The 25,992-nt window shown below is 48.2% G+C and overlaps 1 protein-coding gene across 1 annotated transcript in view; it reads left to right on the top strand.

The window, feature by feature from the left end:
- Positions 1–25,992, top strand: part of CARF (calcium responsive transcription factor) — a 236,989-nt gene that overhangs the window by 121,926 nt on the left and 89,071 nt on the right. The window contains exons 5-6 of the mRNA XM_063932231.1: positions 7,239–7,368; positions 16,631–16,715. Of these exons, the coding sequence (XP_063788301.1) occupies positions 7,239–7,368; positions 16,631–16,715 (215 nt within the window). The remainder of the gene's footprint in view (positions 1–7,238; positions 7,369–16,630; positions 16,716–25,992) is intronic.

The following is a 25,992-nucleotide window of genomic DNA, read 5'->3' as shown; positions in this document are numbered from 1 at the left end:
AGAACCAAAACACAAAACCCGAGAAAGTGCCAGACGCACATCTCTAGTAATAACGGCCTGGAATTTCCTCCATCGGTATACAATCTGACTGACTGTTGATTGGTGGAGTCCAAACTCTTTAGAGATGGTTTTGAAATGTTTTCCAGTCTGAAGAGCATCAACAACTCTTCTTCTGAGGTCCTCAGTAATCTTCTCTGTCCGTGGCATGATACACTTCAACAAACATTGTGAACATCAAACTTTGATAGATCCCTGTGCTTTTAATAAGACAGATTGTCCACTCACACCTGATTGTCATCCTATAGAGAGATAATACCTGACTCTAATTACACCTTCAGATTATCTGCTCAGCCTAAAGGGTCACATACTTCTGCCCCTTATCAATATGTCATATTGGATCATTTTCCTCAATAGAAAGATGAGCACGTCTAATGTTTTTGTCTCATGTGTTTGATTTGGTTTCTTTCTCTGGCTGGGTCCACAGGATAACATTGGGATATGCCGGAGCGACAGCGGAAATGGCACCAAACGGTCACGAGCTTTCTGGCCTCCCAGGATGCATCGGGGCTTCACCATATAATCCCGCCCACTGACTCAGTCAAATCAGTTTTTTGCTTGGTGCGGCAGGAGCCGCATGGTCACAGGGCTGCTGTATATAAAGCAGCCTGAAGCTTTTATTATTTTATTTTTATAGTCTTACTATGTTTTTTTGAGTGACTTTTCTTAACAGCGTCTTAAACGCATATTAGAAAGAGTCGCTCCAACAACTCCCCACCGGGTCGCAACAACGCTTACCTTCGGGTATCAGTGCTGTCTCGACGGGCGTCTGTGTCGGATGTTCTAGCAGGTCCAGCAGACGTAACCAGGCTGTGGCCGGAGCATGGGGAGACGGTGAGTCTATGGATTTTCTCTTACTAGGGGTTCTGGACACAGCTACACTGATTTTGTGGAGACTACAAACAGTGTGTTGATGTGCCGAACACTCTTAGGTGCGACAGCGCTACGCTCCAGGTATCATAGGTGCCAGGACTAGGTAGAGGCCGCGATCCTTAGAGTTTAAGTCAACAGGGGAATTAGACGCTCTCCTGGCCGCCCCTCCCCCAAGTTCATGACAAGTTTCCGTGCGTCTCCCGCCCATGACCTGAATGACCTCACTTCCGTCTCAGACGCTACCACGAGGGTACTCGGTCGCAGCTTAGACGCTGCAGGTTGTGTACACTAGAGATCCCGCCTAGACCGAGTCGCAGGCCTAAGCATCTTCATACGTGGCATTCACTGAGCGTCCGTGTCCGTTAGTGAGCGTCCGTGTCTTTCATCAGTTATCAGAACGGCAGTGTACACCAGTAGCGTCTGAATCCACTCAGCGTCTTGCGAGCGTCTTTGTTTGCATATGGAAGTGTGGTGAGTCTCCCTGTATCCCGCTCTACGGAGGCAGGGTATACAGTACTAAAAATTATCTCTACTTGTTAGTATGACTTGTTAATTTTGGTACATATTGCATATGAGACCTGTATATTACTGTTGTTTCTGCATGTTATGTTTTAAAAAAAACAGTTAAAAACAGAAATACAATTTTCCTACTTGCTTGTAAGTTATTATGTTTATGTTATGATTGTATTCTCATATGACAATGTCTAATGTTCTCACATGTGACTGACTGCTAGTATGTGTGCTGACTTTTATATGTTGTCAGTCCGGTTCTGAACCTCAATTCAGGTGCACTGTGGTCAGATTGATCTCACTTCTATATATCTATATATAGGTGATTTTCAGTCACAAATTGTGTAGTCATAAACAGAATATTACCATGTCTGTGTGCGGCAAAAGTGACGAGGAGAATTTATCAGGCACTCCTACATCCCTAACATGCTTATCTTGTAAGACAGTGTTAATTGGTATAGGCCAGTTGGTCACTTATGAGGGGTTATGTGCGAACTGTTTTGCTTTTCAGCAAAGTAAAAAACAGGAATTGGTTCAACAACCAGCAGAGCCACCATGGAATATGTTCGCACAGACTTTGTCTTCAATAGCGGACAGGTTAACTCCGGCAGCACCACCCCAGGGGATAGGTTACACTATTAACCCATACATGCAGCTCCCTTCCTATGGTTTGGTTACAGTAGCCTCTACAAGTGACCAAGGGACAGGCAAGACTAAGACAGATGCGTCTATGTGGCAGACTACACAAGATGATACAACAGATGATGATACAGTATATTCAAATACTCCGTATGATGATCAGTCGCAAAGTTTTAGTTCAGAGGATGTAGCTGAACTTATTAATGCTGTGAAGGCTGTTCTCTCTTTGGAAGAGCCAGCCAAAACAGTGTCAAAGTCTAAAGCACCTGTGTTTAAACGAACAAAGACAGTTAAAACTGAATTCCCAGCGTCAGATGATCTGATGGAAATGATGGAAGAATCTTGGGCGATGCCCAGTAAAAAGTATAAATTCAGAAAAAATGGGATTCTTATTATCCATTTCCAGCTGCGGATTGTTCGAAAAGAGAAGTTCCTCCAAAAGTAGATGCACATGTTCTGCGACATGTGCATAAATCGGCTTTACCACTGTTATCTACCTCATTAAATGATGTCACAGACAGAAGGGTAGATAGCTTCTTGAAAAATATATTTTCTCTCTCGGGAGCAGTGGTAAGACCTGCTATGGCTTCGGCCTGGCTAGCAAAGGCAATGGGCGAATGGATAGAGGAACTAGAAAATGATCTCTCTCCTCCTAATAGGGAGCAAGAGTATCATTTAGGCCGTTTAAGACAATCTGCCCAATACTTGGAAGAAGCAGCAATTGCTATGGGTACGATTGCTTCTAAAGCATCAGCCTTGACAGTGGCCGCTCGTAGAGCAGTTTGCCTATGCACTTGGAAAGCAGATGCTGAATCCAAGAAAGAATTGGAAGCATTGCCTTTCATGGGTAATATATTGTTTGGAAAACAATTGTCTGATATTCTAGAATCGGAAGCTGAATCCAAAAAGGTAATATTTCCGGCTAGTTATAACCCTAAGACTAGAGGTTCAAAGTTTCGGCCATTTCGATGGCAAGGCAAAGCGAAAGCTAAAGAGGAGTCTAAGCAACCCCAGTTCAATAGATCGGCCAGGGGTAGGAAGCAATTGGCTAATAGAAAGCCAGCTTCCAAGCCTGAACAGAAACCCTCAGCCTGAAGAGTCGGACCTCCGCCTGTAGGACTCCAGGGTTGGGAGCCGACTCCTTCATTTTGCACACATATGGCAACAGTCGACAACAGATGCTTGGGTGCAGAAGGTGGTATCTCACGGGTATGGGTTCACATTCAGGAGGCAGCCTCCTCAAAGATTTTTTTGCACCATCCCGTCTCGTATAGAGTCGAAGGTCAATGCCCTGCAAGAAGCAGTCCAAAAATTACTGCCGTCAGGTGTGATTGTCCCAGTACCTCCATCACAAATGGGACAGGGGTTTTTACTCCAATCTATTTCTGATCCAGAAGTCAAATGGGTCATTTCGACCAATTCTCAATCTGAAAATGTTAAACAAATACACTTGGATCCCAAGGTTCCACATGGAGACGTTACGCTCCATAATGTTGGCTATGGAACCGGGAGATTACATGGTATCTCTGGATGTACGGGATGCTTACCTACATGTGCCTATAGCACGGTCGCATCAATGTTACCTCAGGTTTGCCATCCTCCAGGAACATTTTCAGTTCCAAGCCTTGCCCTTCGGGCTAGCAACAGCACCCAGGGTGTTTACCAAAATGATGGTGGTGATGGCAGCTTATCTCCGCAAGCAGGGGATAAGAATATTTCCATACCTCGACGACCTGTTAATCCTAGCACATTCGCAGGAGTTACTTTTGAGCCATCTCCAACAGACAGTAGTTTGTCTACAAAGACACGGGTGGCTCATAAACTGGGAAAAGTCGTCTCTGAATCCGTCACAGCGGATGATTCATTTGGGGGCCATATTGGATTCAGGTCTACAGAGAGTTTTCTTACCAGAGAAAAAGATAGTCAAGGTGCAGGTCATGACTCAGGAAGCGTTGCACACTCAGACAATGTCAGTCGATGCAGCAATGCGACTGTTGGGTCCGATGGTATCAACCTTCGACATGGTGGAATATGCGCAATTCTCTCCAGACCACTACAGCACCTTATTCTGATCAAATGGAACGGAAATCATCAGACAATAAAAAAGCAGATGATAAAGTTTCCAGTAAACGTAAAAAGGTCTCTAGCGTGGTGGCTACAGACAGACCATTTAAACAAGGGGAGACCCTTTTGGATAAAAGAATGGCAAGTCCTGACAACAGATGCCAGTCTTCAAGGCTGGGGAGTGGTACTTGAAAGCCTGTGGTTCCAGGGAAAATGGACCGCAAGGGAAAGTCGCCTGCCAATAAATCTGTTGGAAATAAGGGCCATATATATGGCTCTAGTTCAGGCAAAGGACAGTCTGCAAGGAAGACCAGTCCAGATTCGCTGAGACAATGCGACAGCAGTAGCGTACCTCAATCATCAAGGAGGAACTCACAGCAAAAGATTCATGGAGGAAGTAACTCCCATACTAAGGTGGGCAGAACTCAGCAGTGTTTGTTCCAGGTGTACTGAACTGGGAAGCAGATTTTCTCAGTCGACACAGAATGGGCATTACACCCAGAAGTGTTTCAGACACTAGTGAACAGATGGGGTCTACCAGAGATAGACCTTATGGCGTCTCGTCTAAACAACAAAGTTCCGAGGTACGTATCAAGAACAAAGGATCCCGGAGCTGTCCTTGTAGATGCACTGTCAGTGAATTGGAAATTTCATCTGGCGTATCTGTTCCCCCCAATATCTCTGTTACCCAGAGTAGTGAGAAAAATAAAGCAAGCAAAGGGGGAGCCATAATTCTAATAGCTCCAGCTTGGCCAAGAAGGCATTGGTACACAGATCTACTGAAAATGTCTGTGGAAGCACCGATACTGCTCCCTCAGCGTCCAGATCTGCTAATGCAGGGTCCTTGTTGTCACAGCCATCTGGATCGTCTGTCTTTGACGGCGTGTCTGTTGAAACCTCTATCTTAGAAGCTAGAGGATTTTCAAAACAAGTAATTCAAACTATGCTTAGAGCAAGAAAGCCTTCTTCAGCTCGTATTTATCATCGAATATGGCAAGCCTATACTCATTGGTGTAGTGAAAAAAGTTTGAATCCAAGATCTTTTAAAGTATCAAGGATTTTGGATTTCCTTCAAGCAGGATTGGATAAGGGTTTGAAAGTAGCTTCCTTGAGAGTTCAAGTATCAGCGTTAACTGTATGGTTTCAGCGAAAGATTGCTGATTTACAGGATGTGCGTACTTTCTTTCAGGGAGTTGTACATATTCAACCTCCATTTGTTCCTCCTGCAGCTTCCTGGGATTTGAATCTAGTTCTTAAATTCCTTCAGGGACCTCCGTTTGAACCACTTAAGAGAGCAGATCTTAAATGGTTAATGGCTAAAGTACTCTTTCTACTGGCAATGGCGTCAGCTAGAAGAGCATCAGATTTAGGAGCGCTGTCGTGTAAGTCTCCTTTCCTAAGTTTTTTTCCAGATAAAGCAGTTCTCAGAACTAGATCTGGTTATCTTCCAAAGGTGGTTTCAGAGTTTCACCTTAATGAAGAGATTGTAGTCCCAGCTTTTCAGGTATCGGGACTTTCTGTGGGAGAAGCGTTGCTGGACGTAGTCCGAGCATTAAGACTCTACATAGATCGTACTAGTGCCATCAGGAAAACAGATTCTCTCTTCATCCTCTACGGATTCCATAGAAGAGGATGGCCTGCTAGTAAACAGACGCTGGCGAGATGGCTCCGAATGGTAATATCAGAAGCTTATTCTCATGCAGATCTCCCTATTCCGGCTAATGTCTCTGCTCACTCTACACGTAAGGTAGGTCCTTCATGGGCAGCACAACATGGTGCTTCAACAGAACAGATTTGTAAGGCAGCCACATGGTCTTCCATAAACACATTCATCAGACATTATGCCTTGGATACTTTTGCCTCTCATAACGCAGAATTCGGGCAAAAGGTTCTCCTGACTAATCAGGAGCGTACCCACCACTAAAAATGGCTTTGGGAATCCCAATGTTATCCCGTGGATAACCTGTGGACCCAGCCAGAGAAATAGACGTTATGGTAAGAACTTACCGTTGATAACGTAATTTCTCTTATGTCCACAGGTATCCACCCTGACGCACCTGATATGAGGATCTTGACAATCACTAACATCTTCCCTCTTGTATGGAAGGGTGTGCATGTGTGTTCTTATCACCTAAATAGGTTTCTACCTGATGCTCCTGCCTAATCGCTGTGGAAAGAACTGATTTGACTGAGTCAGTGGGCGGGATTATATGGTGAAGCCCCAATGCATCCTGGGAGACCAGAAAGCTTGTGACCGTTTGGTGCCATTTCCGCTGTCGCTCCGGCATATCCCAATGTTATCCTGTGGATACCTGTGGACATAAGAGAAATTACGTTATCAACGGTAAGTTCTTACCATAACGTCTATTTATCTACTTTAAGGACTTGTGTGAAAATCTGAGGTAGTTTTAGGTCAAATTTCAGCAGAAGTATAGAAAATTCTGAGGGTTCACAAACTTTCAAGCACCACCGTATGTCAGCGGAGTAAAAGACCTCAAACTAACAGAATACAGGGTTGGGCAATAATGTTGATTGACCGCTGTAACAGGGCCCCGTAGTATAAATGCCTGGATGTATCCAATCTGGCTGCTCATGTGTAACGGAAAATTGGATGGGCCTAGTAGCCAGATCGGGATGTAGTTATCCGCCCATCACAGTATCGGCCCATATATCCCGAACCCTCACTATCCTGAGTGGGATTAGTACCTGTGGCAAGCACAGTGAGCCCGCAGGTGGCTTTGTTGCGTTCACCCCCCACTGGCAATCTAAATGGCGGGATCCCGCCGCCAGTCACACGTACCCATCCCGCCAGATCTGTATACGCATGGGCAGCTAAGTCTCAGCTTTCGGACAAAACCGGTCAGGACTGTCCTTTTACACCTTTATTGCTCAACCTCGCAGTGACAGGGCTGATATACGCTGCGTCCCAGATAATGCGCAGAAGATGCAAATGGAATACCAAGTACAAATATTCTGTTGTAACATCTGCCATATGCAGATACCATTAATCATTGGTAAATACTATAAATAAAAGAAAAGCATTTATTAATTCAATATTTAACCTCTGTTTTTTTTTTTTTTTGTATATATTAAAGAGCCTGTAGAGCACAACCAGCCCAGCGACAACCGAGAGACCGGAACAGATAGTGCTGCGCCAGAAAACACAAGCAGCGTAATCATTCACTCCAACACCTCACTCGCCGTGTCAAAGAAGTCACCTACCAGGTAGTGTACAGTGATCCCGCGTTCAGTATTGTGTAATAGTGCTGTCAGTATAATCTCATCCTGATTTCTATCCCAAAGTGTCAGCTGGACTAATGATATGGTGAGAATCTAATCTGCACACTGCAAAGACGTGTTCTCTGTCATCCAGTCTGGGGGACACTGGAATAGATTGGGGTGCAGAGTTTCCTTTTCTAGGAGCAGGCACAATATGCACACTGCAAAGACGTGTTCTCTGTCATCCAGTCTGGGGGACACTGGAATAGATTGGGGTGCAGAGTTTCCTTTTCTAGGAGCAGGCACAATATGCACACTGCAAAGACGTGTTCTCTGTCATCTAGTCTGGGGGGCACTGGAATAGATTGGGGTGCAGAGTTTCCTTTTCTAGGAGCAGGCACAATATGCACACTACAAAGACGTGTTCTCTGTCATCCAGTCTGGGGGACACTGGAATAGATTGGGGTGCAGAGTTTCCTTTTCTAGGGGCAGGCACAATCTGCACACTGCAAAGACGTGTTCTCTGTCATCCAGTCTGGGGGACACTGGAATAGATTGGGGTGCAGAGTTTCCTTTTCTAGGAGCAGGCACAATCTGCACACTGCAAAGACGTGTTCTCTGTCATCCAGTCTGGGGGGCACTGGGATAGATTGGGGTGCAGAGTTTCCTTTTCTAGGAGCAGGCACAATCTGCACACTGCAAAGACGTGTTCTCTGTAATCTAGTCTGGGGGGCACTGGGATAGATTGGGGTGCAGAGTTTCCTTTTCTTGGAGCAGGCACAATCTGCACACTGCAAAGACGTGTTCTCTGTCATCCAGTCTGGGGGACACTGGAATAGATTGGGGTGCAGAGTTTCCTTTTCTAGGAGCAGGCACAATATGCACACTGCAAAGACGTGTTCTCCGTCATCCAGTCTGGGGGACACTGGAATAGATTGGGGTTCAGAGTTTCCTTTTCTTGGAGCAGGCACAATCTGCACACTGCAAAGACGTGTTCTCTGTCATCCAGTCTGGGGGGCACTGGAATAGATTGGGGTGCAGAGTTTCCTTTTTTTGGAGCAGGCACAATCTGCACACTGCAAAGACGTGTTCTCCGTCATCCAGTCTGGGGGACACTGGAATAGATTGGGGTTCAGAGTTTCCTTTTCTAGGAGCAGGCACAATCTGCACACTGCAAAGACGTGTTCTCTGTCATCCAGTCTGGGGGACACTGGAATAGATTGGGGTGCAGAGTTTCCTTTTCTTGGAGCAGGCACAATCTGCACACTGCAAAGACGTGTTCTCTGTCATCCAGTCTGGGGGACACTGGAATAGATTGGGGTTCAGAGTTTCCTTTTCTAGGGGCAGGCACAATATGCACACTGCAAAGACGTGTTCTCCGTCATCCAGTCTGGGGGACACTGGAATAGATTGGGGTTCAGAGTTTCCTTTTCTAGGGGCAGGCACAATCTGCACACTGCAAAGACGTGTTCTCCGTCATCCAGTCTGGGGGACACTGGAATAGATTGGGGTGCAGAGGGTCCTTTTCTAGGAGCAGGCACAATCTGCACACTGCAAAGACGTGTTCTCTGTCATCCAGTCTGGGGGACACTGGAATAGATTGGGGTTCAGAGTTTCCTTTTCGAGGGGCAGGCACAATATGCACACTGCAAAGACGTGTTCTCCGTCATCCAGTCTGGGGGACACTGGGATAGATTGGGGTGCAGAGTTTACTTTTCTTGGAGCAGGCACAATCTGCACACTGCAAAGACGTGTTCTCTGTCATCCAGTCTGGGGGGCACTGGAATAGATTGGGGTTCAGAGTTTCCTTTTCTAGGAGCAGGCACAATCTGCACACTGCAAAGACGTGTTCTCTGTAATCTAGTCTGGGGGACACTGGAATAGATTGGGGTGCAGAGTTTCCTTTTCTTGGAGCAGGCACAATCTGCACACTGCAAAGACGTGTTCTCTGTCATCCAGTCTGGGGGACACTGGAATAGATTGGGGTGCAGAGTTTCCTTTTCTTGGAGCAGGCACAATATGCACACTGCAAAGACGTGTTCTCTGTCATCCAGTCTGGGGGACACTGGAATAGATTGGGGTGCAGAGTTTCCTTTTCTAGGAGCAGGCACAATATGCACACTGCAAAGACGTGTTCTCTGTCATCCAGTCTGGGGGACACTGGAATAGATTGGGGTTCAGAGTTTCCTTTTCTTGGAGCAGGCACAATATGCACACTGCAAAGACGTGTTCTCCGTCATCTAGTCTGGGGGACACTGGAATAGATTGGGGTTCAGAGTTTCCTTTTTCTTGGAGCAGGCACAATATGCACACTGCAAAGACGTGTTCTCTGTCATCTAGTCTGGGGGACACTGGAATAGATTGGGGTTCAGAGTTTCCTTTTCTAGGAGCAGGCACAATATGCACACTGCAAAGACGTGTTCTCTGTCATCCAGTCTGGGGGACACTTGAATAGATTGGGGTTTAGAGTTTACTTTTCTTGGAGCAGGCACAATCTGCACACTGCAAAGACGTGTTCTCTGTCATCCAGTCTGGGGGACACTGGAATAGATTGGGGTGCAGAGTTTCCTTTTCTAGGAGCAGGCACAATCTGCACACTGCAAAGACGTGTTCTCTGTCATCCAGTCTGGGGGACACTGGAATAGATTGGGGTGCAGAGTTTCCTTTTCTAGGAGCAGGCACAATCTGCACACTGCAAAGACGTGTTCTCTGTCATCCAGTCTGGGGGACACTGGGATAGATTGGGGTTCAGAGTTTCCTTTTCGAGGGGCAGGCACAATATGCACACTGCAAAGACGTGTTCTCTGTCATCTAGTCTGGGGGACACTGGGATAGATTGGGGTTCAGAGTTTCCTTTTCGAGGGGCAGACACAATATGCACACTGCAAAGACGTGTTCTCTGTCATCCAGTCTGGGGGACACTGGGATAGATTGGGGTTCAGAGTTTCCTTTTCGAGGGGCAGGCACAATATGCACACTGCAAAGACGTGTTCTCTGTCATCCAGTCTGGGGGACACTGGGATAGATTGGGGTTCAGAGTTTCCTTTTCGAGGGGCAGGCACAATATGCACACTGCAAAGACGTGTTCTCTGTCATCTAGTCTGGGGGACACTGGAATAGATTGGGGTTCAGAGTTTCCTTTTCTAGGAGCAGGCACAATATGCACACTACAAAGACGTGTTATCTGTCATCTAATCTGGGGGACACTGGGATAGATTGGGGTGCAGAGTTTCCTTTTCTAGGAGCAGGCACAATATGCACACTGCAAAGACGTGTTCTCTGTCATCCAGTCTGGGGGACACTGGAGCTAAATAAAAATTGAGAGACACCCCCGCCAGTGGATTCGCAAGTGGCGCGGCTGGTGGTATCCTCAGCTCTGCTTGTTACTACCGTCACGTCTCTGAAAGAACCAACGGATAAGCGTGTGGAGGGTTGCTTAAAAGCTATTTACACCCTCGCAGGAGCTGTGCATCGACCCACTATTGCAGCTGCTTGGGCTGCAGAAGCTATTGAAGCGTGGGTTTAGGAGGTGGACGCAGAGCGGCCGTCCAATTTTTCTGATAATGCTAGACAATGTCTCTTGTATATTGTCACAGCCTCTCCTTACATTAAGGAGGCGGCTTCTGATGCCACTATTCTGGCGGCCAAGGCTTCTACTATGTCCATTTTGGCTCATCGGATTCTCTGGTTATGGTCCTGGTCTGTGGATCTGAACTCTAAGAATACCCTGGAGGTGCTCCCTTTTAAGGGAGACATTCTTTTTGGTGAGGATCTCAACAAGATTGTGGCTTACTTAGCTTCTGCTAAGGCGGTGTGTCTTCCTAGTACTGCTCCTTCGGTCCTGAAGGTTAAGAGTACTTACTTTGGTTCCTCCTGGCCCATTCTCAACCTCAAGTCCCTGAACAAATTTGTGAGAGTCTCCAAGTTTTGTATTGAAACTCTTCGCTCTATTGTTCTGGCTTTGGAACCTGAGGACTATATGGTCTCCCTGGACATACAGGATGCTTACCTCCATATTCCAATTGCCATGTCGCATCAGCAGTACCTGCGGTTTGTTATTGGCAACCTCCATTATCAATTTCGGGCTTTACCTTTTGGTTTGACCACGGCTCCGCGAGTCTTCACGAAGGTTATGTCGGTAATGACGGCTATACTCCGCCGTCAGGGTATCAGGATCCTACCGTATCTGGACGACCTGGTGATACTGGCAAATTCTCCATAAATTCTCCTCCTTTCATCTGGATCTGACGGTCCAGTTTCTGAAAGCCCACGGGTGGCTCATCAACTGGAAGAAATCTTCCCTGGTCATGGTGCACCTGGGGGCATTGTTGGACACTCACAACCAGCGGGTGCTCTTGTCTCAGGAGAAGGTCCTGAACCTTCAGGACAGATTTCAATGCTTCCTCTCTCTCTCGCACACGAGTGTCGATTCACTCGGCAATGCAAGTACTAGGCTTCATGGTGTTGGCTTACGACATGGTGGAGTACGCTCAATTTCATTCCCGCCCTCTGCAGAGATTAATTCTTGCTAAGTGGGACGGCCTGCCTCACCGGATCAGGTCTCACATGATCTCATTGTCTCCGGAGGTTCGTCGGTCACTGAACTGGTGGCTCCAGGACCAACGATTGAGCAGGGGTTGTCCCTTCTGGATCTCCAACTGGGTCCTTCTGACGACGGATGCCAGTCTGAGGGGTTGGGGCGCGGTGTTGGAGCAACACTCCCTTCAGAGTCGGTGGACCAAGGATGAGTCTCTCCTCCTGATAAACATTCTGGAGTTGCGGGCGGTGTTCAGTGCTCTGACCCTAGCCCAGCATCTGATACAGAACATGCCTGTTCAAGTACAGTCGGACAACGCCACCATGGTGGTGTACATAAATCATCAAGGCGGCACTCGAAGCCGCATGTCAATTATGGAAGTGTCAAAGATTCTTCAGTGGGCGGAACGCCATCTGCCAGCCATATCGGCAGTGTTCATTCCGGGGGTCCTATATTGGGAAGCGGACTTCCTCAGTCATCAGGACATACACGCTGGAGAGTGGAGCCTCCATCCAGAAGTATTTCAACTCCTAGTGGACAAGTGGGGCCTTCCAGACGTAGACCTGATGGCGTCTCGACACAATCACAAGGATCCGGTCTTCGGTGCAAGGACAAGGGATCCTCAAGCAGAGTTCGTGGACGCACTGGAGATTCCATGGAACTTTCGGCTGCCGTATGTGTTCCCTCCGGTGTCACTTCTGCCCAGTGTGATACGGAAATTCAAACAAGAAGGAGGAATCCTGCTTCTGATTGCCCCAGCATGGCCCAGACGGCATTGGTTCTCAGACCTTCAGGGTCTCTCGATAGAGCATACCCTTCTACTTCCACAACGACCAGACCTCCTCGTTCAGGGCCCATGTGTATACCAGGATTTGGCCCTGCTGGCTTTGACGGCGTGACTCTTGAAGCTTTAGTTCTGAGGGCCAAAGGGTTTTCTGAGGCGGTCATTCAAACCATGTTAAAGGCCTGGAATCCGACTTGTGCTCGGATTTATCGTAGGGTCTGGAATTCTTACTTTGCTTGGTGCGCAGGTAACAATCATGACGCTTACAGGTTTAGTACGGCCAAACTTTTGGCCTTCCTGCAACAGGGCCTGGACCTCAAGGTTCATATTTCTGCCTTGTCGGTTTGGTTTCAGAGAAAAATTGTGACTCTGCCTGATTATCATACATTCACTCAGGGATTTGTCGGTGGTTCTGGAGGCCTTGCAAAAGTCTCAGTTTGAACCTCTTGAGTCTGCGGACCTTAAGTGGCTTACTCTTAAGGTTTTTCTGCTGGCCATGGCCTCTGCTAGACGGATTTCAGATTTGGGTGCCTTATCCTGTCGGTCTCCCTTTCTGATTTTTCACCGTGACCGGGCGGTTCTTAGGACACGCCCTGGTTATCTACCTAAGGTGGTGTCTTCTTTCCACCTTAACCAAGAGATTGTGGTTTCGGCCTTTATCTCTCCTGAATTGTCATCCAAAGTGCAGTCTTTGGACGTGGTACGGGCTCTCCGTATCTATGTGAAGAGAACTGCTTCCATTCGGAAGTCTGATTCTCTCTTTGTCCTTTTTTGGTTTTCACAAACGTGGCTGGCCTGCGAATAAGCAGACCCTGGCCAGATGGATTAGAATGGTGATTGCACATGCTTATCTACAGGCTGGTCTTCCAGCTCCTGCTACCATCAAAGCCCATTCTACTCGGTCTGTTGAACCTTCTTGGGCGGCCCTTCGTGGTGCGACCCTTAAACAATTGTGCAAGGCGGCTACGTGGTGCTCTGTGAATACGTTCATAAGGTTCTATGCCTTCGATACTTCTGCCTCCCAGAATGCTTCCTTTGGACGCCGGGTTCTTATGCCTGCTACGGTGCGTCCCCTCCCTTGAGGAACTGCTTTAGGACATCCCCGATGTTATCCCTGTGGAGCCCAGTGTACCCTGCAGCAGAAAACAAGATTTATGGTAAGAACTTACCGTTGTTAAATCTCTTTCTGTGAGTTACACTGGTCTCCACAGGGCGCCCACCATGACGCACTTAGCTTCTTTGGGTTTGTATGGCATTAGTCGCTGGTACCTTTTCCTGTCGTGAGAACGTGGTTCTGTGTGACTAACATCTACCTTCTCTTTACCTGCTACTGCATTGGACTGGTTAACAAAAACTGAGCTCCTGTGCCTGGAGGCGGGGCTATAGAGGAGGCGGTGCAGTGCATCCTGAGAACAGTCAAAGCTTTAGCCTGTTGGTGCCTCAGATCAAGATCCAACTCTACACCCCAATGTTATTCCCTGTGGAATACAGTGTACCTCACAGAAAGAGATTTAACAACGGTAAGTTCTTACCATAAATCTCTTTTACAGCCCATGTAGCTGCTGTTCGTGCTGCACACGGCGGTTACTCTGGCTATTAGCGAGTGGAGAAGATGTGAAGTGTTAACTAAAAGCTCATTGGTTACTATGGGCAACTTCTCCGTTCCTTTAAAGGCTTTGTTTCTCCCCTTTCTGTGTTACACTATGTTTTGTGTTTTTGTTGTTACTGGGCCTTAATCGGTTTTGTAAGCACACCCAATGGCTTGCGCACACACCCGATGGCTTGAGCACACACCCGATGGCTTGCGCACACACCCGATGGCTTGCGCACACACCCGATGGCTTACGCAAACACCCGATGGCTTGCGTACACACCCAATGGCTTACGCACACACCCTATGGCTTACGCACACACCCTATGGCTTACGCACACACGCCATTCTGTGCATGTACAGAACAGGTCTTGTGATATTGCTGGGAGTTGCACATTGGGGTGGGGGGTGGGGGGGGGTCATGGGTCATCCCCTTGTTGCTGGGCCCAGAGTCTGCTTCTCATCTGGACTCGGCTGACCGGATCCGATAGCCAGTAACTTCAGCTTCCGCAGCCTGACTGAGGTGATCCGATGCTGCATCCTCAGGCGTAGCGCTTGGATCTATCTCGTGCAGACGCCCCCGCGCTGCTTTCCTGCGCTGTGCAATATCTTACATATAAGAATAAGACCCATTGTTCAGTGTGTAGTGTTATTGATGAACGTGTGGTGCTTTGTGACATGGGATGTAGAGGAAAAAGGTAGACGGCGAATGTTTAGTTTGCTCATGGGACAGCGCCCTCCACACCGCACGGTTATCCAGTGCAGATTCCAGCCCTTTGCTTTCTGTGTCTGTATGAAAGACATCTGTAAATTGCATTACTGACACATGTATTCAGAGGGGATGCAGTCTATATACCGGCTGTCGAGATCCCAGCGTTAAGGAGACCGACAGAATCCAGATAGGTTGTTGGGTCCACACCAACCGAGTGGGAACAGAACCTGTGGCTAGCGCAGCGAGTCTTATGGGGGCTCAGGATGGTGCTGTCTGTATAGTGTAGTGTGGCTGGACACAGGGACGGTAAGGCAGGTGTGAGAACACCTAAAGGCTCCAGTGGAAAGTCAGAATGGAAAACTCTGTAGTCAGGGCAGGCTGGGGCATGTGTAAGCCAGACAGAGCTCATTAAGCTATTGGGAGCCATTGAGGGCCAAGAGGCCTGAGCCTAATCCTGTAGGAGACAGAAAAGGCGATGAAACTCTGGGACTGAGCTACATGTTGGGCCTAATTCAGACCTGATCGTAGCAGCAAATTTGTTAGCAGTTGGGCAAAACCATGTGCACTGCAGGGGGGGGGGGGGGGGGGGGGGATGTAACATGTGCAGAGAGAGTTAGATTTGGGTGTGGTGTGTTCAATCTGAAATCTAAATTGCAGTGTAAGAACAAAGCAGCCAGTATTTACCCTGCACAGAAACAAAATAACCCACCCAAATCTAACTCTCTCTGCACATGTTATATCTACCCCCCCTGCAGTGCACATGGTTTTGCCCATCTGCTACAAATTTGCTGCTACGATAAGGTCTGAATTAGGCCCTTTATTGGGAAGAAGCCAGGTGGGGAGCCTTGAGTTGTGAGTAGGCCGGAGCCTGTGTTAAGCCTGCGGGAAGCAGGACTGAGACGGTGCACGCTACCTGTGAGAGACAGGGCTGAGATTTCTCATTTAAGAGATATTATGTTTGCAGATTAGCTGCCCATGGTTAGTGAGGGGCGAAGAAGTGAGTTAGTGTCCTGAATGAGGGCTAGGCGTGTTTTATTTTCTGTTCACTTGTGTTGTTCTATTTATGCTTAAAGTAAAGCACTGTTCTGTTTATTTACCGAAAAAGCTGTGTTGGATCCTGTTGGAGCACCTAGACACTGACAAATTTGCCCCTCTACCCAGCTAATTTCCCCGTGTTGTCACAGTACATACAAGTCCATTTGAGACTTTGAAGCATTATGTATTGGAAGCAGCTGTTGGAGAGACCTGTGTTGTCTGTGTTGTGCCTGTAAGACCAATGATAGGCAACATTCATTTTTTAGAGCCTCACAAGTAGCCATTGGTCCTATATCGGCTGCACATTACCCATATGGAGGAAATTCAGATCATTTTATACTGGAGAACCAGACTGAAATTATCATAGAGCGTAAATAATAGTTAACCCTTTGACTGACTTGTCAAAGGGAGACAGACCTCAGAGTTCAGTCATAGTATATCCTGTACAAATCACTAGGAAGCGGAATAAAGGGGAGATATTAGTCTGTTGGGGACTCGCAATGACTGTTGCTCACTACTTACATCTACTTGATCATTTTAAAGTGTTTTCTGTTTTCTTTATGTCCTGTTTGGAAAAGTTTCTCAAACTTGTTATATTGTCTTCTGTAGGTGGAGTGTAGAGCAGTTTCAGAAACCTCTTCAGCCGCTTCCTCCCAACATTCCCGTCTGGGCACGTCGTCTCAGGAACTGTGAGGTGAGCTCACTACTAGCAGATTATATACACAATATACAGAGTATAGACAGCTCTCCAGCCGCTTCCCCCCAACATTCCCGTCTGGGCACGTCGTCTCAGGAACTGTGAGGTGATCTCACTACTAGCAGATTATATACACAATATACAGAGTATAGACAGCTCTCCAGCCGCTTCCCCCCAACATTCCCGTCTGGGCACGTCGTCTCAGGAACTGTGAGGTGAGCTCACTACTAGCAGATTATATACACAATATACAGAGTATAGACAGCTCTCCAGCCGCTTCCCCCCAACATTCCCGTCTGGGCACGTCGTCTCAGGAACTGTGAGGTGAGCTCACTACTAGCAGATTATATACACAATATACAGAGTATAGACAGCTCTCCAGCCGCTTCCCCCCAACATTCCCGTCTGGGCGCGTTGTCTCAGGAAGTGTGAGGTGAGCTCACTACTAGCAGATTATATACACAATATACAGAGTATAGACAGCTCTCCAGCCGCTTCCCCCCAACATTCCCGTCTGGGCGCATCGTCTCAGGAAGTGTGAGGTGATCTCATTACTAGCAGATTACATACACAATATACAGAGTGTAGACAGCTCTCCAGCCGCTTCCCCCCAACATTCCCGTCTGGGCGCGTCGTCTCAGGAAGTGTGAGGTGAGCTCACTACTAGCAGATTATATACACAATATACAGAGTGTAGACAGCTCTCCAGCCGCTTCCCCCCAACATTCCCGTCTGGGCGCGTTGTCTCAGGAAGTGTGAGGTGAGCTCACTACTAGCAGATTATATACATAATATACAGAGTATAGACAGCTCTCCAGCCGCTTCCTCCCAACATTCCCGTCTGGGCGCGTCGTCTCAGGAAGTGTGAGGTGAGCTCACTACTAGCAGATTATATACACAATATACAGAGTATAGACAGCTCTCCAGCCGCTTCCTCCCAACATTCCCGTCTGGGCGCGTCGTCTCAGGAACTGTGAGGTGATCTCACTACTAGCAGATTATATACACAATATACAGAGTATAGACAGCTCTCCAGCCGCTTCCCCCCAACATTCCCGTCTGGGCGCGTCGTCTCAGGAACTGTGAGGTGAGCTCACTACTAGCAGATTATATACACAATATACAGAGTATAGACAGCTCTCCAGCCGCTTCCCCCCAACATTCCCGTCTGGGCGCGTCGTCTCAGGAAGTGTGAGGTGATCTCACTACTAGCAGATTATATACACAATATACAGAGTGTAGACAGCTCTCCAGCCGCTTCCCCCCAACATTCCCGTCTGGGCGCGTCGTCTCAGGAAGTGTGAGGTGAGCTCACTACTAGCAGATTATATACACAATATACAGAGTATAGACAGCTCTCCAGCCGCTTCCCCCCAACATTCCCGTCTGGGCGCGTTGTCTCAGGAAGTGTGAGGTGAGCTCACTACTAGCAGATTATATACACAATATACAGAGTATAGACCGCTCTCCAGCCGCTTCCCTCCAACATTCCCGTCTGGGCGCGTTGTCTCAGGAAGTGTGAGGTGAGCTCACTACTAGCAGATTATATACACAATATACAGAGTGTAGACAGCTCTCCAGCCGCTTCCTCCCAACATTCCCGTCTGGGCGCGTCGTCTCAGGAACTGTGAGGTGAGCTCACTACTAGCAGATTATATACACAATATACAGAGTATAGACAGCTCTCCAGCCGCTTCCTCCCAACATTCCCGTCTGGGCGCGTCGTCTCAGGAAGTGTGAGGTGAGCTCACTACTAGCAGATTATATACACAATATACAGAGTGTAGACAGCTCTCCAGCCGCTTCCCCCCAATATTCCCGTCTGGGCGCGTCGTCTCAGGAAGTGTGAGGTGAGCTCACTACTAGCAGATTATATACACAATATACAGAGTGTAGACCGCTCTCCAGCCGCTTCCTCCCAACATTCCCGTCTGGGCGCGTCGTCTCAGGAAGTGTGAGGTGAGCTCACTACTAGCAGATTATATACATAATATACAGAGTATAGACAGCTCTCCAGCCGCTTCCCCCCAATATTCCTGTCTGGGCGCATCGTCTCAGGAAGTGTGAGGTGAGCTCACTACTAGCAGATTATATACACAATATACAGAGTGTAGACAGCTCTCCAGCCGCTTCCCCCCAATATTCCTGTCTGGGCGCGTCGTCTCAGGAAGTGTGAGGTGAGCTCACTACTAGCAGATTATATACACAATATACAGAGTGTAGACCGCTCTCCAGCCGCTTCCTCCCAACATTCCCGTCTGGGCGCGTCGTCTCAGGAAGTGTGAGGTGAGCTCACTACTAGCAGATTATATACACAATATACAGAGTATAGACAGCTCTCCAGCCGCTTCCTCCCAACATTCCCGTCTGGGCGCGTCGTCTCAGGAAGTGTGAGGTGAGCTCACTACTAGCAGATTATATACACAATATACAGAGTGTAGACAGCTCTCCAGCCGCTTCCCCCCAATATTCCTGTCTGGGCGCATCGTCTCAGGAAGTGTGAGGTGAGCTCACTACTAGCAGATTATATACACAATATACAGAGTATAGACAGCTCTCCAGCCGCTTCCCTCCAACATTCCCGTCTGGGTGCGTCGTCTCAGGAAATGTGAGGTGATCTTACTACTAGCAGATTATATACACAATATACAGAGTATAGACAGCTCTCCAGCCGATTCCTCCCAACATTCCCCCCCAACATTCCTGTCTGGGCGCGTCGTCTCAGGAAGTGTGAGGTGAGCTCACTACTAGCAGATTATATACACAATATACAAAGTGTAGACCGCTCTCCAGCCGCTTCCCCCCAATATTCCTGTCTGGGCGCGTCGTCTCAGGAAGTGTGAGGTGAGCTCACTACTAGCAGATTATATACACAATATACAGAGTGTAGACAGCTCTCCAGCCGCTTCCCCCCAACATTCCCGTCTGGGCGCGTCGTCTCAGGAAGTGTGAGGTGATCTCACTACTAGCAGATTATATACACAATATACAGAGTGTAGACATCTCTCCAGCCACTTCCCCCCAACATTCCCGTCTGGGCGCGTCATCTCAGGAAGTGTGAGGTGATCTCACTACTAGCAGATTATATACACAATATACAGAGTGTAGACAGCTCTCCAGCCACTTCCCCCCAACATTCCTGTCTGGGCGCGTCGTCTCAGGAAGGGTGAGGTGAGGTGAGCTCACTACTAGCAGATTATATACACAATATACAGAGTATAGACAGCTCTCCAGCCGCTTTCCCCCAATATTCCCGTCTGGGCGCATCGTCTCAGGAAGTGTGAGGTGATCTCACTACTAGCAGATTATATACACAATATACAGAGTGTAGACAGCTCTCCAGCCGCTTCCCCCCAACATTCCCGTCTGGGCGCGTCGTCTCAGGAAGTGTGAGGTGAGCTCACTACTAGCAGATTATATACACAATTTCTCTATCGTCCTAAGTGGATGCTGGGGTTCCTGAAAGGACCATGGGGAATAGCGGCTCCGCAGGAGACAGGGCACAAAAAAGTAAAGCTTTACTAGGTCAGGTGGTGTGCACTGGCTCCTCCCCCTATGACCCTCCTCCAGACTCCAGTTAGATTTTGTGCCCGAACGAGAAGGGTGCAATCTAGGTGGCTCTCCTAAAGAGCTGCTTAGAGAAAGTTTAGTTTAGGTTTTTTTCTTTACAGTGAGTCCTGCTGGCAACAGGATCACTGCAACGTGGGACTTAGGGGGAAAGTAGTAAACTCACCTGCATGCAGAGTGGATTTGCTGCTTGGCTACTGGACACCATTAGCTCCAGAGGGATCGAACACAGGCCCAGCCGTGGAGTCCGGTCCCGGAGCCGCGCCGCCGACCCCCTTGCAGATGCTGAAGCGTGAAGAGGTCCGGAAACCGGCGGCTGAAGACTCCTCAGTCTTCATAAGGTAGCGCACAGCACTGCAGCTGTGCGCCATTTTCCTCTCAGCACACTTCACTGGGCAGTCACTGAGGGTGCAGAGCGCTGGGGGGGGGCGCTCTGAGAGGCAAATATAAACCTTATACAAGGCTAAAAATACCTCACATATAGCCCATAGGGGCTATATGGAGATATTTAACCCCTGCCTGACTGGAAAAATAGCGGGAGAAGAACCCGCCGAAAAAGGGGCGGGGCCTATCTCCTCAGCACACGGCGCCATTTTCTGTCACAGCTCCGCTGGTCAGAACGGCTCCCAGGTCTCTCCCCTGCACTGCACTACAGAAACAGGGTAAAACAGAGAGGGGGGGCACATTAATGGCTATATATATATATATATATTAAAGCAGCTATAAGGGAGCACTTAATATAAGGATATCCCTTGTATATATAGCGCTTTGTGGTGTGTGCTGGCAGACTCTCCCTCTGTCTCCCCAAAAGGGCTAGTGGGTCCTGTCTTCATTAGAGCATTCCCTGTGAGTTTGCGGTGTGTGTCGGTACGTGGTGTCGACATGTATGAGGACGATATTGGTGTGGAGGCGGAGCAATTGCCAAATATGCAGATGTCACCCCCCAGGGGGTCGACACCAGAATGGATGCCTTTATTTGTGGAATTACGTGATGGTTTATCTTCCCTTAAACAGTCAGTTGAGGACATGAGGCGGCCGGACAATCAATTAATGCCTGTCCAGGCGCCTCAAACACCGTCAGGGGCTGTAAAACGCCCTTTGCCTCAGTCGGTCGACACAGACCCAGACACGGGCACTGATTCCAGTGACGACGGTAGAAATTCAAACGTATTTTCCAGTAGGGCCACACGTTATATGATTTTGGCAATGAAGGAGACGTTACATTTAGCTGATACTACAGATACCGTAAAACAGGGTATTATGTATGGTGTGAAAAAACTACAAACAGTTTTTCCTGAATCAGAAGAATTAAATGACGTGTGTGATGAAGCGTGGGTTGCTCCTGATAAAAAGTTGATAATTTCAAAAAAGTTATTGGCATTATACCCTTTCCCGCCAGAGGTTAGGGCGCGCTGGGAAACACCCCCTAAGGTGGACAAGGCGCTCACACGCTTATCCAAACAAGTGGCGTTACCCTCTCCTGAGACGGCCGCACTTAAGGATCCATCAGATAGAATGATGGAAGTTATTCAAAAGAATATATACACACATGCAGGTGTTATACTACGACCAGCTATAGCAACTGCCTGGATGTGCAGTGCTGGAGTAGTTTGGTCAGAATCCCTGATTGAAAATATTGATACCCTAGATAGGGACAATGTTTTACTGTCGTTAGAACAAATAAAGGATGCATTTATCTTTATGCGTGATGCACAGAGGGATATTTGCACACTGGCATCTCGGGTGAGTGCTATGTCCATTTCAGCCAGAAGAGCCTTATGGACACGACAGTGGACAGGCGATGCGGATTCAAAACGTCACATGGAGGTTTTGCCGTATAAAGGGGAGGAGTTATTTGGAGTTGGTCTATCAGACTTGGTGGCCACGGCTACTGCCGGGAAATCCACTTTTTTACCTCAAGTCACTCCCCAACAGAGAAAGGCACCGACCTTTCAACCGCAGCCTTTTCGCTCCTACAAAAATAAGAGAGCAAAGGGCTTGTCGTACCTGCCACGAGGCAGAGGAAGAGGGAAGAGACACCAACAGGCAGCTCCTTCCCAGGAACAGAAGCCCTCCCCGGCTCCTGCAAAAACCTCAGCATGACGCTGGGGCCTCTCAAGCGGACTCGGGGACAGTGGGGGGCCGTCTCAAAAATTACAGCGCGCAGTGGGCTCACTCGCAGGTAGACCCCTGGATCCTGCAGATAATATCTCAGGGGTACAGGTTGGAATTAGAGACGGATCCTCCTCATCGTTTCCTGAAGTCTGCCTTACCAACCGTCTCTTCCGAAAGGGAGAGGGTGTTGGAAGCCATTCACAAGCTGTACGCTCAGCAGGTGATAGTCAAAGTACCCCTATTACAACAAGGAAAGGGGTATTATTCCACTCTATTTGTGGTACCGAAGCCGGATGGCTCGGTAAGGCCTATTCTAAATCTGAAGTCCTTGAACCTCTACATAAAAAAGTTCAAGTTCAAGATGGAGTCACTCAGAGCAGTGATAGCGAACCTGGAAGAAGGGGACTTTATGGTATCCTTGGACATCAAGGATGCGTATCTACACGTTCCGATTTACCCCGCACACCAAGGGTACCTCAGGTTCATTGTTCAAAACTGTCACTATCAGTTTCAGACGCTGCCGTTCGGATTGTCCACGGCGCCTCGGGTCTTTACCAAGGTAATGGCCGAGATGATGATTCTTCTTCGAAGAAAAGGCGTATTAGTTATCCCATACTTGGACGATCTCCTAATAAGGGCAAGGTCCAGAGAACAGCTGGAGACAGCTTTAGCACTATCTCAAGAGGTGCTAAGACAACACGGGTGGATTCTGAATATTCCAAAATCCCATTTAATCCCGACAACTCGTCTGCTGTTCCTAGGAATGATTCTGGACACGGTTCAGAAAAAGGTTTTCCTTCCAGAGGAAAAAGCCAAGGAGTTATCCGATCTGGTCAGGAACCTCCTAAAACCAGGAAAAGTGTCAGTACATCAATGCACAAGAGTCCTGGGAAAAATGGTGGCTTCTTACGAAGCAATTCCATTCGGCAGATTCCATGCAAGAATATTCCAAAGGGATCTGTTGGACAAATGGTCAGGGTCGCATCTGCAGATGCACCTGCGAATAACCCTGTCACCAAAGACAAGGGTGTCACTTCTGTGGTGGTTGCAGAAGGCTCACCTATTAGAAGGCCGCAGATTCGGCATTCAGGATTGGATCCTGGTGACCACGGACGCCAGCCTGAGAGGCTGGGGAGCAGTCACACAAGGAAGAAACTTCCAGGGAGTATGGACGAGTCTGGAAAAGTCTCTTCACATAAACATTCTGGAACTAAGAGCAATCTACAATGCTCTAAGCCAGGCGGAACTTCTCCTGCAAGGAAAGCCGGTGTTGATTCAGTCGGACAACATCACGGCGGTCGCCCATGTAAACAGGCAGGGCGGCACAAGAAGCAGGAGTGCAATGGCAGAAGCTGCCAAGATTCTTCGCTGGGCGGAGAATCACGTGATAGCACTGTCAGCAGTGTTCATCCCGGGCGTGGACAACTGGGAAGCAGACTTCCTCAGCAGACACGATCTTCATCCGGGAGAGTGGGGTCTACATCCAGAAGTCTTCAACATGTTAATAGACCGTTGGGAAAGACCAATTGTAGACATGATGGCGTCTCGCCTCAACAAGAAACTGGACAAATATTGCGCCAGGTCAAGAGATCCACAGGCAATAGCTGTGGACGCACTGGTAACTCCTTGGGTGTACCAGTCAGTGTATGTGTTTCCTCCTCTGCCGCTCATACCAAAGGTATTGAAGATCATACGGCAAAGAAGAGTAAGAACAATACTAGTGGTTCCGGATTGGCCGAGAAGGACTTGGTATCCGGAACTTCAAGAGATGCTCACGGACGAACCGTGGCCTCTACCTCTGAGAAGGGACCTGCTACAGCAGGGTCCCTGTCTTTTTCAAGACTTACCGCGGCTGCGTTTGACGGCATGGCGGTTGAACGCCAGATCCTAAAAGGGAAAGGCATTCCAGAAGAAGTCATTCCTACCTTGATTAAGGCACGGAAGGAAGTCACCGTGAAACATTATCACCGCATTTGGCGAAAATATGTAGCGTGGTGCGAGGATCGGAGGGTTCCGACGGAGGAATTCCAACTGGGTCGTTTCCTACATTTCCTGCAATCAGGATTATCTATGGGTCTCAAATTGGGATCCATTAAGGTTCAAATTTCGGCCCTGTCAATATTCTTCCAAAAAGAATTGGCCTCTGTCCCTGAGGTCCAGACTTTTGTCAAGGGAGTACTGCATATACAGCCTCCTGTGGTGCCTCCGGTGGCACCGTGGGATCTAAATGTAGTTTTAGATTTCCTCAAATCCCATTGGTTTGAACCATTGAAAAAGGTGGATTTGAAATATCTCACATTGAAAGTGACTATGTTACTAGCCCTGGCCTCTGCCAGGAGAGTATCTGAATTGGCGGCTTTATCTTATAAAAGTCCTTATCTAATCTTCCATTCGGATAGGGCAGAACTGCGGACTCGTCCGCATTTTCTCCCTAAAGTGGTATCAGCATTTCATCTGAACCAACCTATTGTGGTGCCTGCGGCCACTAGCGACTTGGAGGACTCCAAGTTGTTGGACGTTGTCAGAGCCTTAAAAATATACATTGCAAGGACGGCTGGAGTCAGAAAATCTGACTCGCTGTTTATATTGTATGCACCCAACAAGTTGGGCGCACCTGCTTCTAAGCAGTCGATTGCTCGTTGGATTTGTAACACAATTCAACTTGCACATTCTGTGGCAGGCCTGCCACAGCCTAAAACTGTAAAAGCCCACTCCACAAGGAAGGTGGGCTCATCTTGGGCGGCTGCCCGAGGGGTCTCGGCATTACAACTCTGCCGAGCAGCTACGTGGTCGGGGGAGAACACGTTTGTAAAATTTTACAAATTTGATACCCTGGCAAAGGAGGACCTGGAGTTCTCTCATTCGGTGCTGCAGAGTCATCCGCACTCTCCCGCCCGTTTGGGAGCTTTGGTATAATCCCCATGGTCCTTTCAGGAACCCCAGCATCCACTTAGGACGATAGAGAAAATAAGAATTTACTTACCGATAATTCTATTTCTCGGAGTCCGTAGTGGATGCTGGGCGCCCATCCCAAGTGCGGATTATCTGCAATACTTGTACATAGTTATTGTTAACTAATTCGGGTTATTGTTAAGGAGCCATCTTTAAGAGGCCCTTTCTGTTGTCATACTGTTAACTGGGTTTAGATCACAAGTTGTACGGTGTGATTGGTGTGGCTGGTATGAGTCTTACCCGGGATTCAAAATGCCTCCCTTATTGTGTATGCTCGTCCGGGCACAGTACCTAACTGGAGTCTGGAGGAGGGTCATAGGGGGAGGAGCCAGTGCACACCACCTGACCTAGTAAAGCTTTACTTTTTTGTGCCCTGTCTCCTGCGGAGCCGCTATTCCCCATGGTCCTTTCAGGAACCCCAGCATCCACTACGGACTCCGAGAAATAGAATTATCGGTAAGTAAATTCTTATTTTACAGAGTATAGACAGCTCTCCAGCTGCTTCCCCCCAACATTCCTGTCTGGGCGCGTCGTCTCAGGAAGTGTGAGGTGAGCTCACTACTAGCAGATTATATACACAATATACAGAGTATAGACAGCTCTCCAGCTGCTTCCCCCCAACATTCCCGTCTGGGCGCGT

This window comes from Pseudophryne corroboree, chromosome 7, assembly GCF_028390025.1.
Source record: "Pseudophryne corroboree isolate aPseCor3 chromosome 7, aPseCor3.hap2, whole genome shotgun sequence".
Lineage (NCBI taxonomy): Eukaryota > Metazoa > Chordata > Amphibia > Anura > Myobatrachidae > Pseudophryne > Pseudophryne corroboree.
The sequence above is the reverse complement of the archived record's forward strand: the minus strand, read 5'-3'. Positions and strand labels throughout refer to the sequence as shown.